The sequence below is a fragment of the Pipistrellus kuhlii genome, unplaced genomic scaffold, assembly GCF_014108245.1.
Source record: "Pipistrellus kuhlii isolate mPipKuh1 unplaced genomic scaffold, mPipKuh1.p scaffold_m20_p_17, whole genome shotgun sequence".
Taxonomy (NCBI): domain Eukaryota; kingdom Metazoa; phylum Chordata; class Mammalia; order Chiroptera; family Vespertilionidae; genus Pipistrellus; species Pipistrellus kuhlii.
Genome location: NW_023425482.1, coordinates 10,258,863 through 10,272,792, shown reverse-complemented (window position 1 = coordinate 10,272,792; position 13,930 = coordinate 10,258,863). Strand labels below are relative to the sequence as shown.

Genomic DNA, 13,930 nt, shown 5'->3' with positions numbered 1-13,930 from the left:
TCCTTCCCTTTCCTGCTCGTATTTTCCTCCATGGAGTATTCACTAAAGGATGGAACTTGAGTGCTCTGTAAAGAAATTATGGCCCTTAGTTCTTAGAATTTTTCTATTTATAACATTCTTCACTATTAAAATGTTTTTAAAATATCTGTCTTTTCCCTAGACCAGGGTTACTCAACCTCAGCACTACTGCCATTTGGGACGGGATGGTTTTTTGTGGTGGAGACTCCCTTGTAAACTGTAGGGTGTTTGGCAATGTCCCTGGCATCTACACCTTAGATGCCAATAACCCTCTCAGAGTTGTGAAAACCAAAATATCTCCAAACATTGATAAATATTCTGGGGGACAAAATAACCCCTGGTTGAGATCCTTGTCTTAGATCAGTGTTTCTCAACCCTGTCCACACAATGGAATCACTTAGAGAGCTTTGGAAACTGTTGCCAATACTTGGCTCCATCCAGACAAACCAAACAAGACTCTGAGGGCAGGTTTGGGCACTGGTGATATTTTTGTGACCTAACACAGTGATTCCTGAATGAATGAATAAATGAATAAATGCATGAACAAATGAATATGAAAAGAGACAGGAAGAAGTGTCAGAAGTTGAAAGAGGCATTAGGGGAAAGCCAGAGCACCACCTTTTCTTATGGTCATAGATACCAACTATTGGATAGACTCTTACCATTTTGTTTCTTTTTGTTGGGGTGGGCATTTAATAGACTTTAAAAAAGTATTCCAAGTATCTGCAAAGATACCCATAGAGGAAAAGGGGCTGAGGAATCTTGGACGAGTCTCTTAAGTTCTGTCCAAAGAGAGTTTTCTGAATACTTATCTCACCTCTTTCTAATGATCTATTGGCTGAAGATTTGTGAAATTCTGGCCATAACAGCTGACTGCATATCATCCCCATCGGCATTAATTTTAGGATGTTAGTATTGAGAATCATTTCCAATGTTTCTTAACTGGAATATTCTCAACAGATGTAATATGAAATTTTGGATAATTATGATGTCATTTTCTGCTGAGAATTCCCTGAGAATGTACATCCCCAATTTGTTGGCAATGTGATGGCAGGCTGAGTTGAGTTGAGCTGAGTTTTAATATCATGTGTTCAGAAAAGGAATATACACTGAGTGGCCAGATTATTATGATCTCTGAATGCATAATAATCTGGCCTCTTATTGTATATCCTACAAAATAAAAGACTAATATTAAAATTTTCCCCTTGACCAGGAGTTTGATCAGCAGGCAGGCTGGCCAAATGCCCATGACCCCACCCATGCACGAATTCATGCACCAGGCCTCTAAAAAAATTAAATATATATATATATATATACACATACATACATACACTGAGTGGCCAGATTATTATGCATTCAGAGATCATAATAATCTGACCACTCAGTGCAGAGCTAGATGTCAAAATCTTGGGATGGAAAGTGTGGATACTGAATGGAGATGAAGATTGGGAGAGAAGGTGTTGGAAAGAGAAATGCCATTTAAGAGAAAAAGGAATTACAGGAGGAAGTAATTGAGGGCAATTGGTGATGAATTGTGCTTGAGCTTGGGTGGAAACAGGTGTAGTTCAGAAGAGTCATCAGGAATGGACTATGGTGTGGGAATCCAGCCATTGTTCAAACCCAGAGGGCTGCTTTGAATGGTTGCTTACTTTTCAGGAAGACTAGGAGTTGTTTCATTGTATACCACTAAGAACAAATCCATTTATTGCATTTCCCCTCTTGGAAGAGCAGTTGCAATTAGTTTGTGCTGTTTCATGGATGATGGGAGTCCATCCTCTGTGAAGGGAGCTGGCACCAGTGATGGGGACCTCTCTTCAGCAGAGAGCTCCCATCATTGGTGTCTCCAGTTTGTCTATCTCCTTTCTATCTGCTCAAGTGCTGAAAGAGACAGTGAATCATAGCAGTAAAAAAACATGCTTTAGAAAGAGCAAATCTGGTTTTTGAGACCCGATTCTAGAACATCCCACCTGTGAATCTTTGAACAAGTATTTAATATCTTGGCATTTCAGTTGCCTATCTTCACTTAGGAATGAAAATAGTATGGGAGAAAGATTCATGAAGGTTATATTCCAGGAAAAAGTATTGATTTCTATTTAAAAATTGACAAGGAAGATCTAGCTAGCTATTTCTCAGGACTTTACTACAATAATTACTGTCCTTTTAGATTGCCATGGGCAAGGGACATGGGGTGTTGGTTGTACAATTGTCAAGGACTTGCTTTTCCTGAATTAGGAGCCGAGTTTTACACAGCCCTTGGAGAAGTCTGAAGTGCACTACAGTTTTATATTATCCATCTATCATCTATAATAATAAAAGTATAATATGCAAATCGACTGAACGGCTGAACAGCAGAACAACCATCCAGATGACTTTCCAGATGAAGCCAGGGCTGTGAGGGCTGAGGCAGTCATAGCTGTGAAGGCCTACACCTGCATGAATTTTGTGCATCAGGCTTCTAGTCTATATATATAAAAGCCTAAGCAACCATATGACTGGCCAACCAGTTGCTCTGTCATGCACTGACCACCAGGGGGGCTGATGCTCAGTGTAGGAGCTGCCCCCTGGTGGCCAGTGCACTCCCACAGTGGGAGTACAACATAGCCCAGAGACTGTAGTGAAGCAGCAGCGAGTGTACTGAGGGGCAGTTGTGGCAGGTGCAGTGGGAGGCAGGAGTGGCAGACAGCATTGGACTCTGGTTTCAGCCTGATCCCCACAGGCTATGCCGAGGGACACCACTAGTGCACAAATCCATGCACCAGGCCTCTAGTTTTATCATAACTTAATATACTTTATAGAGAACAAGCAGTGTCAACCTGGGAGTTTCAATCCTGATTTATTGCTTCAGTCTTAAATAAGGGAGAGGAAAGTCCTTCTCTCCTTACTTTTCCACAGATTTCCAGGTAAACAACTTTTGAGCCAGAGGACATGTGCAAATGGGAAAGTATGTCAAGGGTCTTGGGCTCAAAGGCTACAGGGGTGGGGCAGGTCATATTAATGAGGAGTGCTGGCAATAAAAATGTGGGTGCAAACAATGGAGCATGAGTTTTTTTCTGAGAGAATGGCTTATCTAAGGGGCAGCCATTGGGATTCTCAGCTTCAGTACATGGGTTCTTTGTAGGAATGTAGGCCCAGAGTTGGCCCATTTCCTGTTTAATCAAGAAAAATAAAAGGCCTGGAATTTCATGTGAAATCACCCTATTTGAAGTATTTAAATTTTACAAAGTACACAGTGTGGGCCATGAAAAACGCATATTCCAAATGTGTCTTCTTAATAATACATAGTTGGTCCTCAATTTTTATTTATTCATTCTACTATCAGAAGTGAAATTCCACTATGAGAAAGGGCCTTGGTACCTCAGAAGATGCCCACCTGCTATGAAGCTCTGCTTTAAGCTGCTATTTGTTGAATACAGCGTACCCAAAGTGGAGACTTAGAGGAATTTAGGGACAGGGTCTGGAAAGAGGGGATCACTGGCAGGAAGCAGAACTGTGGTCCTTGGCTAGTTCATCATTGTATAGTTAGAACAGCTGTGATGACCTTCAGAGATCCAGACTGAACTGAAGCCCTTCTGATTGCAGGAACTAGAAGTAACCAATAAAAGAATGTTTAAAAAGGTAAATAAAAACCTAATAAATACCTTGGTAGCAACTGCCATGTACAAGGCCCTGTTACTTTAATATATCAAATCATTGCATTCTCTAACAACCATATGAGGCAGATCCTACTATCACTTTACTTTATAGATGAAGAAACTGAGAAACGGAGAGTTTACTGATTGTCTAAAGTCACACAACTGGTAAATGGCAGTCAGGATTTGAACTCAGGTGTCTTGGCTCCAGAATCCAGGCTCTCACCATTTCTTTTTGCTACATTTTAATGAGGAGAATTTTATGATTTTGAGGATTATGTGGAACATGCAAAATTGGTTTATATAATATTAGCTTAAAATTAGTTGTCAAGCAGTGTATAGAAAAAGAATAGAAGAAAAACATGAAAATTATAGAAGTTATACTAGATTGGTGAGCTTATGGATAATTTCTTCTATTTATTTCATTGCTGATCATACAGTTTTTTTTCTTATATGATGTTTTAATAATGACTAGACCATTTATAGGTTTGCATTCCCTCTTCTTCTTCGACCCTACCTTCATCTCTTTTTCTGAATGTAGCTTCCACCTTGTGTCCAAAATTGCACATACAATCTTATTTTTGCAGGTTGGGTGTGTTGCTTGCAAGGGACCTACCCCTGAAGAACTCCTGAGATCTAATTATTCACAACTCACCTAATTAAAGATTTGACCCAGCAAATGAGGAGACGTATTTCTGTTCACCAGCTAATATGGCACCCTGACGTGGCTACGGCATAAATCAACTTACAATTAACCCACCAGCTTTGAAACTATACAATTATTAAGTCTTTTGAATTAAAGTGATTTACATTGTTTCCATTTTGCACATAAATCTGAATGAATCACTACTTTAAATTCACTCCAATCTTGCATGAATGGGATTCTAGTCCTAATTGCTTACTCCAAGTTGATGGATTTCCAGGCCACCACAGATAGAATGATCTCAAAAGGTACAGCTTAAAACCAACCCCAGCTTTTCCCCTATTGGGGTAGACATCCAGCTCAGCAGTTTGCTGAACACTTACTTTGAGTCATGTACTTTTAACACCAGTGAACTAGGACTCTCTCTCCCTCTCTCTCTCTCTCTCTCTCTCTCTCTCTCCTTAAGGAACTCACATTTAGTGCCCTCTTAAATGCCTATTTAGTCAACACATACCTTTTAGTGACCACCTTTTACGTTAAGCCTTGTGCTCAGGAAGAAGTGAATAGTTCATGCCTGAAATGTTTATATCTCAAACCCAACCTCTGCCATGTCCCAACCGAATGACTTAATCCTCCGGTGTCTCAGTTTCCTCCTCTAAGGGTTGGTTCGAAAGATTCCATGAGTTGATATATCTGAAGCTGGCTGGAAGCTGGTGAGCATTCAGTTGGTATCAGGCATGATTATTTTCAGAGGCTACTACATTTTGAATAACTCTGATGAAACACCTTGCCTTTTCACAGAGGCGCCAGCCTTGTTTTTGGATTTCTGGAATGCACAAGGTTATCCTACCAGGCAGGGAGTGGCTCTCCAGCCACATACTTTCCCAAGGCCCTCTGACCCTGCACAAACGCACAGCCTTGCGACACCAGGGCTAACACAGCCTTATCTCTAACACTGTAAATCAGAAATCATGTCTGGGTTAGAGCCACTAGACTGATAACAGCCACACGTGACATGTTGGACCTTGTGCAAAAATACCCTTTGTCTTGTTGACTTTCAAGCTCAGCTCAGGAGGGAGATACTATTATAATCCCACTTCCCAGATGAGGAAGTGGAGTTTCAAAAGAGCTATATATAAAATTTCACAAGGCTCAGACATGGAAGTGGCAGAATCAAGGAGTTTAAATCTTAATCCAGATATGTTAGCTAACTGTTGGTTGAGGCAAAATCCCAATCTACCAATATTGTGCATGTAAAGGCTTGAAAATCAGGAAGGATGGCATAGTTTTGTTAAAAACACACACACAAAAAACACCTATATGATAATTACTTGAAACAGACACTGTTAAGCACATCAAAATATTAACTGGTGTAGGCAGCATTATTACAAATGATGAAGTTGAGGCATGGAAAGGTAAAATAACCTGACCAAGGTTGCACAGGTAGGAATTGGGAGTCAAGCTCACATTCAGGCCTCTAAGTTATTCTTCCTCATAAGTAAGTACAAGCAAATGGAGGAGATGGCCTCCTTTCAACTTTGGCTTTACTGATTCACACAAACACTTCAAAACTATAATTAAAAGACAAAATGGATATCATCCAGAACCACAGGAAGGCTGTCTTAGTAGAAATTATACATCTTCTAGATTATAGGGGTGTCGAACTCAATCAGAGAAGGGGCCAAAATCTAAAATCCAGCCTAAATCGCGGGCCGAATGGTTTACTGAACAGTCATAAACTGTCATTGTGATGGAAACGCAGCGGAGTGCAGTGATGACAGCGCGGTTCGGGCCACATTGCAAGGCCTAGCGGGACGAATTTGGCCCGCGGGCCTTGTGTTTGACACATGTGTTCTAGAAGGAAGGAGAAAAGCACACTGAGACTCGGAAGAAGTGAAGAGGTGCAGAAGTGAAGTGCAGAGGTATAGAGGAACGCGAGAGGAAAGGGGCTGGCAACTAAGTACGTTGTTGTCTTTTTCAATTGAGAGGGAGACACAAGCTCCCCATTGCTCTGAACTCCAGTTATTGAAAACCTATTTGAAGAAATAGTGACAGAAAACTTTCCCGACCTGGTGAAAGAAATAGACTTACAAGTCCAAGAAGCACAGAGAACCCCAAACAAAAGGAATCCAAAGAGGACCACACCAAGACACATCATAATTAAAATGCTAAGGGCAAAAGACAAAAAGAGAATATTAAAAGCAGCAAGAGAAAAACAATTATCTACAAGGGAGTACCCATATGATTGTCAGCTGATTTCTTAACAGAAACTATGCAGGCCAGACGAAGTGGCAAGAAATATTCAAAGTGAGGAATAGAAAAAAACTACAACAAAGATTACTCTCCCAGCAAAGCTGTCATTTAGAATTGAAGGTCAGATAAAGAGCTTCACAGATAAGAAAAAGCTAAAGGAGTTCATCACTGCCAAACCAGTATTATATGAAATGCTAAAATGTATTCTTTAAGAAGAGGATGAAGAAGAAAAAGGTAAAGATAAAAATTATGAACAACAAAGTGACAACAAATACAAATCAAACAACAAGTGAATCTAAGTGGGGAAGGGTGGATGATGAGAATGGGGATTGAGGACACATATGTGATACCTTAATCAATAAAGAAATTAAAAAACAACAAGTGAATCTAAAAATAAGTGAATAAAAAATCTGATGAACAGAATAAACTGGTGAATATAATAGAATCAGGGCCAAAGAAGGGAGTGGACTGACAATTCTCGGGGGGAATGGGTGTGGGGTATGGAAAGAGACTGGACAAAAATGTACACCTATGGATGAGGACAGTGAGGGGGGGAGGGAAGAGCAGAGGTGGGAGGAAGAGAGCTATGGCGGGGGGAGAGGGGAGAGGAGGAAAGAGGAACAACTATAATAATCTGAACAAAAACAAATCCAGAATTAGTAAAGAGAAGTTTTATTCCCTTCTAAGTTCTTTTGCCACCAGCTACTCCTGGACATCCTCCCATCAGCTTTTCTCCTACCCCAAATTCTCCCTCATTTCCCTTTTTATATACAGAAAAAATAATCTATTTTTGGGTTCTCTGCCTATTTCCCGCTTAGATGAAGAAAATTCCTCAAGATCCACTCTGTCCAGAGAATATGGACCATTATAAATAGCATGTGGTATGTTTCCTTATTAAATATTTTCTCCAGAGCAACTTTGTCTTGCTTTGACCCCTTGCAGGTAGCGATTCTGGGATTGGTCATGCTCTGTCCAAGTATCTGGACCAGCTGGGCTTTACTGTGTTTGCTGGAGTTCTGAATGAAAATGGATCAGGAGCAGAAGAATTGCGAAGAACCTGCTCCAAGCGCTTCTCTGTGCTCCAGATGGATGTCACCGACTCACAGCAGATAAAAGATGCCTACAGCAAAGTGGTGCAGAAGGTGAAGAACAGAGGTACTGCCTTCAGCCACCCATGCCCTGCATTGCCCTCCACCTCCTTGCAAATGCCCAATATGGGTTCCAGCCTCTAATTACTGCTTCCCTCTAGTCCATTCTGGCTGCTGACCACATCTGAAGGCACCTCTACGGAGCAGCTGCCACGTGCAGGGGCCTCTCGCAGACATGAGTGCGTTAGGAATGAGTCGGGCATTGTCTGTCTTCACAGTACTTATAGAATTCTTTATCCTGGTTCCTCCAACATCTGCTCAGTCACTCTTCCATCAATCACTGCCTCTCACCCCTTCCTCATGTCTCTCCTTACACCAATATTAACTAACATGTATTCGATTTTTAAAAAGCTTCATAATCATGGTCCTTCCTTAGCCACTGTCCTTTCTTGTTCCCTTCCTTCATGGCCAAAGCCAAGCTCTTTGGAACCCTACCCAGATCTGGCCAAGCTAATCAGAATTATCCTAAACTACAACCTCTTAACTCTTCTGCAGTGTTTAAATGTGGCGATCACCCTCCCCTGCTTTGGTGTCACCAGACCCCTATTGCCCTTGTAGTTCGCTGATCATTCTTTCTGCATCTATCTGAGCCTTTACTTCTACCCCTTAATCCTGTCCATAAATGTGAATGTTACTGAGGATCTATCCCAAACTTCTCAGTTCACATTTTTTGGGCTATATTGTTCTTTCCCTATATCAGGAATTTGCATCAGAGAGTGTTTTGAAAATATCCAAGTTTGGTCCCAGGATGGGCTACATATGTTGGGGGGAGGGTGGGCAGTGCAAAATGAAAATTATGTGAGTCCCTTTTAGTCTAAAAAATGATTAAGACTTTAAATGGTCCCAGCAGGGAATTCAACCAAGCCTGAAGCCCTTCTGAAGCACCGGTCTAACACTCTGGATACCCACCCAGCCTGAGAACCCCTCCCCCAACCAACCACATCAATATCTATCTACAATAACTCAGCTAATCCTTCAGCTACGAGGCTGGAAATGTTTTTATCCTTTTACTGGGAATGTCAGCTGTAAAGAAGATTTTATGCAGGGTCTTAGGTATCAGTATATTTTAAAGCTCCCAGGCGATGCTAATATTCTGCCTGAGTTTAGAAACACTGAGATTGAACCAACTGTGATTTAAGTAACTTCCAAATCTGTATTACCAACCTAGCCCTCTTTTCAATATCCAAAACTACATGTATATAAAATTATCTAGCAGACATCCCAACTTGATTTGTCAAAATCTGACCTCTGCTGCCAGTCTGCAAACCAGTTTATCCTCTGTACCCCTTGGCTCAGGTGTTAGCACTGCCACATTCAAGCCAGCAACCTGGGGGTGTCCCTTAAACCTGTGTCTACCTGTAATCCCTGCATCTTATTGGTCTGGAGCCCTGTCAATCATACCCCCTAGATCTTTATCATCCCAGACCTTCCAACCATCTCTAGGCATCTATGGCTTAGTGAAGGCCCTCATCTTTCACTTGGGCTCCCACAATGACCCCTCTTCATTTACCTTTCCCATTACTTTCCAAATGGAGGGTAATCTTTATAATGTGCACATCTTACAATGTCATCTAAAAATCCCTTGACATACAGGGTTTTCCTGTCTTGGGTTCCTCCCATGAGCCAGCTTTGTGGTAGGTGTTTTGCTATGTGTTATTCCATAGTTCAGTGGTTCTCTAATAAAACCTAAATACCTTAAGGCCTTTCAGTATAGTGGCCCCTGCCAAAGTCTTAATTCTGAATGGTTTCCAGAATAGAATTTGCTAGTTTGTATCTTTGCATGTTCTGCTTCCTCTTGCCAAAATTCTCTTCTGGCCTCCACTTCCTTTCTCTAAGGCTCTTGCCTTTATCCAACTGCAGACTCTACTCCCACAGAAGTCCTGGCCCAAACAACCTCTCTTGCACGACCTTTCTGATAATCTAGGCTACATCATTCACTTCCTTTTCTGGACACTTACTCATTATACTTTGCAGACATTTGTATCACCGCATTATTATAAATATCTGTCCATCTACCACTCCTCACCATTAGGTTCCTTGAGAACCAGAACTATGTTTTCACCAGGATTCTTTGAGATGCAAATGACACAACCCAATTCAAATTTGCTGAAGCAGCCCTGACCAAGTTTGGCTCAGTAGATAGAGCATCAGTCTGTGGACTGAAAGGTCCAAGGTTGATTTCAGTCAAGGGCACATGCCTGAGTTGCAGGCTCAATCCCCAGTAAGGGGGCATGCAGGAGGCAGCCAATCAATGATTCTCTCTCAACATTAATGTTTCTATCTCTCTCCCCCCTCCTCACTAAAATCAATAAAAATATTTTTTAAAATTGTTGAAACATAAAGGGAATGTATTTGCTCATGTGATTGAGAAGACCAGTTGGCCTCAGGCATATCTGGATCCGGGAACTTAAGCAATGTCATCAGGACTCAGTCCCTATTTCTTAGCTCTGATTTCTCCTGTGTTGGTTTTAATATAGGGCTTTCAATGGAAGCCTCAAACACTTCTCTTTACAGCACCAAGAGAGTAATGTTATCTGTTTCATTTGCTATTTGAAGTAATCTATAATAATAAAAATATAATATGTTAATTAGACCAGACAGCTGAACAACCTTCAGGACCATCTTTCAGATAAAGCCAGGGCTATCAGGGTTGAGCCCCTTGCACGAATTTTGTGCATCAGGCCTCTAGTAGTTATTACAAAGAGAGCACTGAGAAGAGTCCCTGATATGAGGAAAGCATTCAGTTAGGGCTCTTAGTTTTCATTCATTCAATATTAAGGACAGTCCCAGTCATATAGAAAATATTCAACAAACATCCAAGAAATGAGAGGATGAGAGAAAAATAGATTGTTCGTTACCAGGAATCAATTTTCAGCAAGTTTAGCAATGTGCTATCATTTTATAAAAAGGTACCTTTTTCCAGCCCTGTTCTTTTGCTATCTTACCAGTTTGAGCTTATTCCTCTAGTAAGTTTGATTTCATGATATCTTATTCAAGGAGATATTCTATACAGATCCGTCTAGTGAGGCCAGAGGAGCAATACTGGCCAATAAAGTAGGGAGAAATACCATGCCAGTGTCCAGGGAGGAAGGGATGTGGTGAGTGCATTTTACAAGGTATGAGCCCCTGATGTTTGGGAGCCAGCATTATAGAGGGCAATCCTCTTCTGAGACAGAACTACCAATATATCATTGCCTGTTTTCCCAGGGGTCTCTTTCAACTTCAGCCTCTCAAATCAAAGAGAATGAGGAGCAGTGAAACAGGAGAGTTTAAAATCAGAAAGAATGATGTTTGCTAAAGAACCCTCTGGAAAACTGATGCTCCTGGATGAGGGCCAGCAGCTGAGCTGTGTCCCTATACAATATATTATTAACTTGGTGTTAGCATATGGTTAATTATTAATGAATATTAATTATTTTAAAGTCCTATAGGTATAAAGGGCATAATGGCCAGTTTGGAGTTCTATGACAGGAGTTGCCAAACTATGGCTCTACCTGTTTTTTTTTTTTTAAATTGTTGTTGTTGTTTTGTTTAGCATTTTATTTAGAAATAATTGTAGATTCACAGAAAGTTGCAAAAAATGTACAGGGAAATATTAAGCACCATCTGCCAAGCCTCTCTCAGTATCAACATCTTGCACAACTATAGTACAATAGAAAAATTAGGAAATTGGCATTAATATTATCCAGAGTTTATTCAGATTTCATATGTGCAAGTATGTGTGTGTGTGTGTGTGTGTGTGTAGCTCTGCAATATCATAATGTGTAGGCTTGTGCTAAAATTACCACAATCAAGATGCAGAACTGTTTCATCAATACCAGGCTACCTTTTAGAGCCATATTCTCATCCTTAATTCCTGACAATAACTCATCTGTTTTCTCTCTCTTTAACTTTATCATTTAAAGTCTATTATGTAGCTCTGCCACCTATTTTTGCGTAGCCTGTGAGCTAAGGATTTTTTTTATTTTTACATTTTTAAATAGTTAAAAGAAATCGGAAGAATTTTTTTGACACATAAATTATATGGAATTCAAATGTCAATGTCTATACATGAGTTTTATTGACACCCAGCCATGCCCACTCACTTACATATAATCTGATTGCTCTCACATAATAATGGAAGAGTTGAGACAGTAGGACCTGCAACACTAAAATATTTACTATCTAGCCTTTTATATAAAAAGTTTGCTGAGCCCTGTTCAAGGGCATTCTCAAGCCGAATCTGCATGTTGACTGGTTAAAGGTGTGCAACAGGCTGAATGAATTAAAACCCTCACTGAGTGAGAGGACACTGGTGGAGGCATCCTCATCACCCCTCACCATCCTAATAGCTGTTGAGCTCTTGCTACAATACATGCCAGGCACCCTCTCTCTGGATTTTCCTAACATTATGATGTGTGAAATGTCACCAACTCAGGTGTGCAAGACATGTAACTTTATTTTCTACAACTCAACTCAATTTCTATTTTGAGCAATCTTTCTGACATGTGGCAAAAAGCATTTCTGTCATTTTCAACTTCATCTCATTTCCCTGGGGTAGTGGCATCTACATTCCTGGGGATGGGACATTTCATCTTGGATTGTCAATGCTTCATGTTGGCCCCTGTGGAGATGTCCGAGGCTCCATCCAGTCCTCACATACCTTCTTCCTAGATGCTAGGGTTGGTGCCTCCTGCCATTTCTGCACTCTGCCAGCACTGAGGCTGGTTTATCTCCTATACATAATGCAGGTTCTATCACTTGAGCGTGCTGCAGGATCACCCAGAAGGCAGGTTGTATTAGGTGCTGAGATTCAACAATTTCTGATAGGCAGTTTCTGATCCACCAGGTGTGAGGTGGGGTTCCAGATTGGAGTTTCTAACAAAGGCCCAGTTGATAAGATGCTGCTGATTCTAGACTACATTTTGAGAGCCACTGTTCTAAATCATGCCAAGGTTCAGGGAACTCAGAGATTCTGCTTCAGGCCCATCAATCTAAACATATGTTAGGTCCTGCCATCTCTTTTTCTCTCAGATAAAGAGGACCCAGGTCACTCACTTCTGCTTTGGATCCCTCATCCCCAAAAAACATCTGGAGTTTTTCTGATACCTCTCTACTACTATTTATGGCAATGGTTCTCAAACTTGTGTATTGGAATCACCTGGGAAAAATTTTTTTAAAATATATATTTTATTGATTTTTTACAGAGAGGAAGAGAGAGGGATAGAGAGTTAGAAACATCGATGAGAGAGAATCATCGATCAGCCGCCTCTTGCACACCCCCCACTGGGGATGCGTCCGCAACCAAGGTACATGCCCTTGACCAGACTCGAACCCGGGACCTTTCAGTCCGCAGGCTGAGGCTCTATCCACTGAGCCAAACCGGTTTCAGCACCTGGGAAAATTTTTAAAGTACTATTTTGAAGGTCCCCTTTCTTCCTCATTTAAGGATCCTGTTCTAGTTGGTTGGGATATGGCCTGGGCATTAGGGCTTTTAAAAGCCTCCCAAGTGAGTCTCATGTGCGGTCAAGGTTGAAAACCACTAGCTGTGGACAGTGGTTCTTCAAGTGTGGTCCAGGCTAGCATCAGCGTTGCCTGAGAACTCGTTGGAAATGTAGATTCTAAAGTTTCCAGGCATCCCAAATCAGAATCTGGGGGGGGGGGGGGGGGGGGGGGGGGGGGGAGGGGAGGGGGAAGAGACCAGCAATGTGTTTGAATAAGCCCTTCTAGTGATTATTTTTTTCTTCTTTTTTTCCGTGTGTGTGTGTGTGTGTGTGTGTGTGTGTGTGTGTTGTTAATCTTCACTGGAGGATATTTTCTCCATTAATTTTTAGAGAGAGTGGAAGGGAGGGGGAGAGATAGAAAAAGAAATATCAATGGGAGAGAGACACATCAATTGGTTGCCTCCCATAATAGACCCAGGTTGGGGCCAGGGATCGAGCTTGCAACCGAGGTACGTGCCCTAGACTGGCATCAAACCTGAGACTCTTCAGTCTGAGGGCTGATGCTCTATCCACTAAGCCAAACAGCCTAGGGCCTTCTGGTAATTCTTATGAAAGGGATCAGGCTGGTTGGGAGAAAGAATAGGATTCAGGGTCTTTGCAGTCTTCTTAGCTCTTGGAACTTGTTCTCTAGTTTCCCTGTTTCCTAGAACTAGGAGATCTTGTCTAAGGAAAAGGACAGATAAGCTCTTATGTCATCCTGCATTGACCTAAAGATACCATACCGTCTCTACACATTCCTTGGAGGGAGAAGCATGA

General features: G+C 41.3%; 1 protein-coding gene across 2 annotated transcripts in view; it reads left to right on the top strand.

The window, feature by feature from the left end:
- HSD17B2 (hydroxysteroid 17-beta dehydrogenase 2) overlaps positions 1-13,930 on the top strand; it is a 51,842-nt gene that overhangs the window by 23,480 nt on the left and 14,432 nt on the right. The window contains exon 2 of one of the 2 annotated variants that reach the window (XM_036440698.2): positions 7,486-7,698. The exons of the other annotated variant lie outside the window; for it this stretch is intronic. Coding sequence (XP_036296591.1) covers positions 7,486-7,698 — 213 coding nt within the window. The remainder of the gene's footprint in view (positions 1-7,485; positions 7,699-13,930) is intronic. 2 annotated transcript variants of the gene reach the window in all.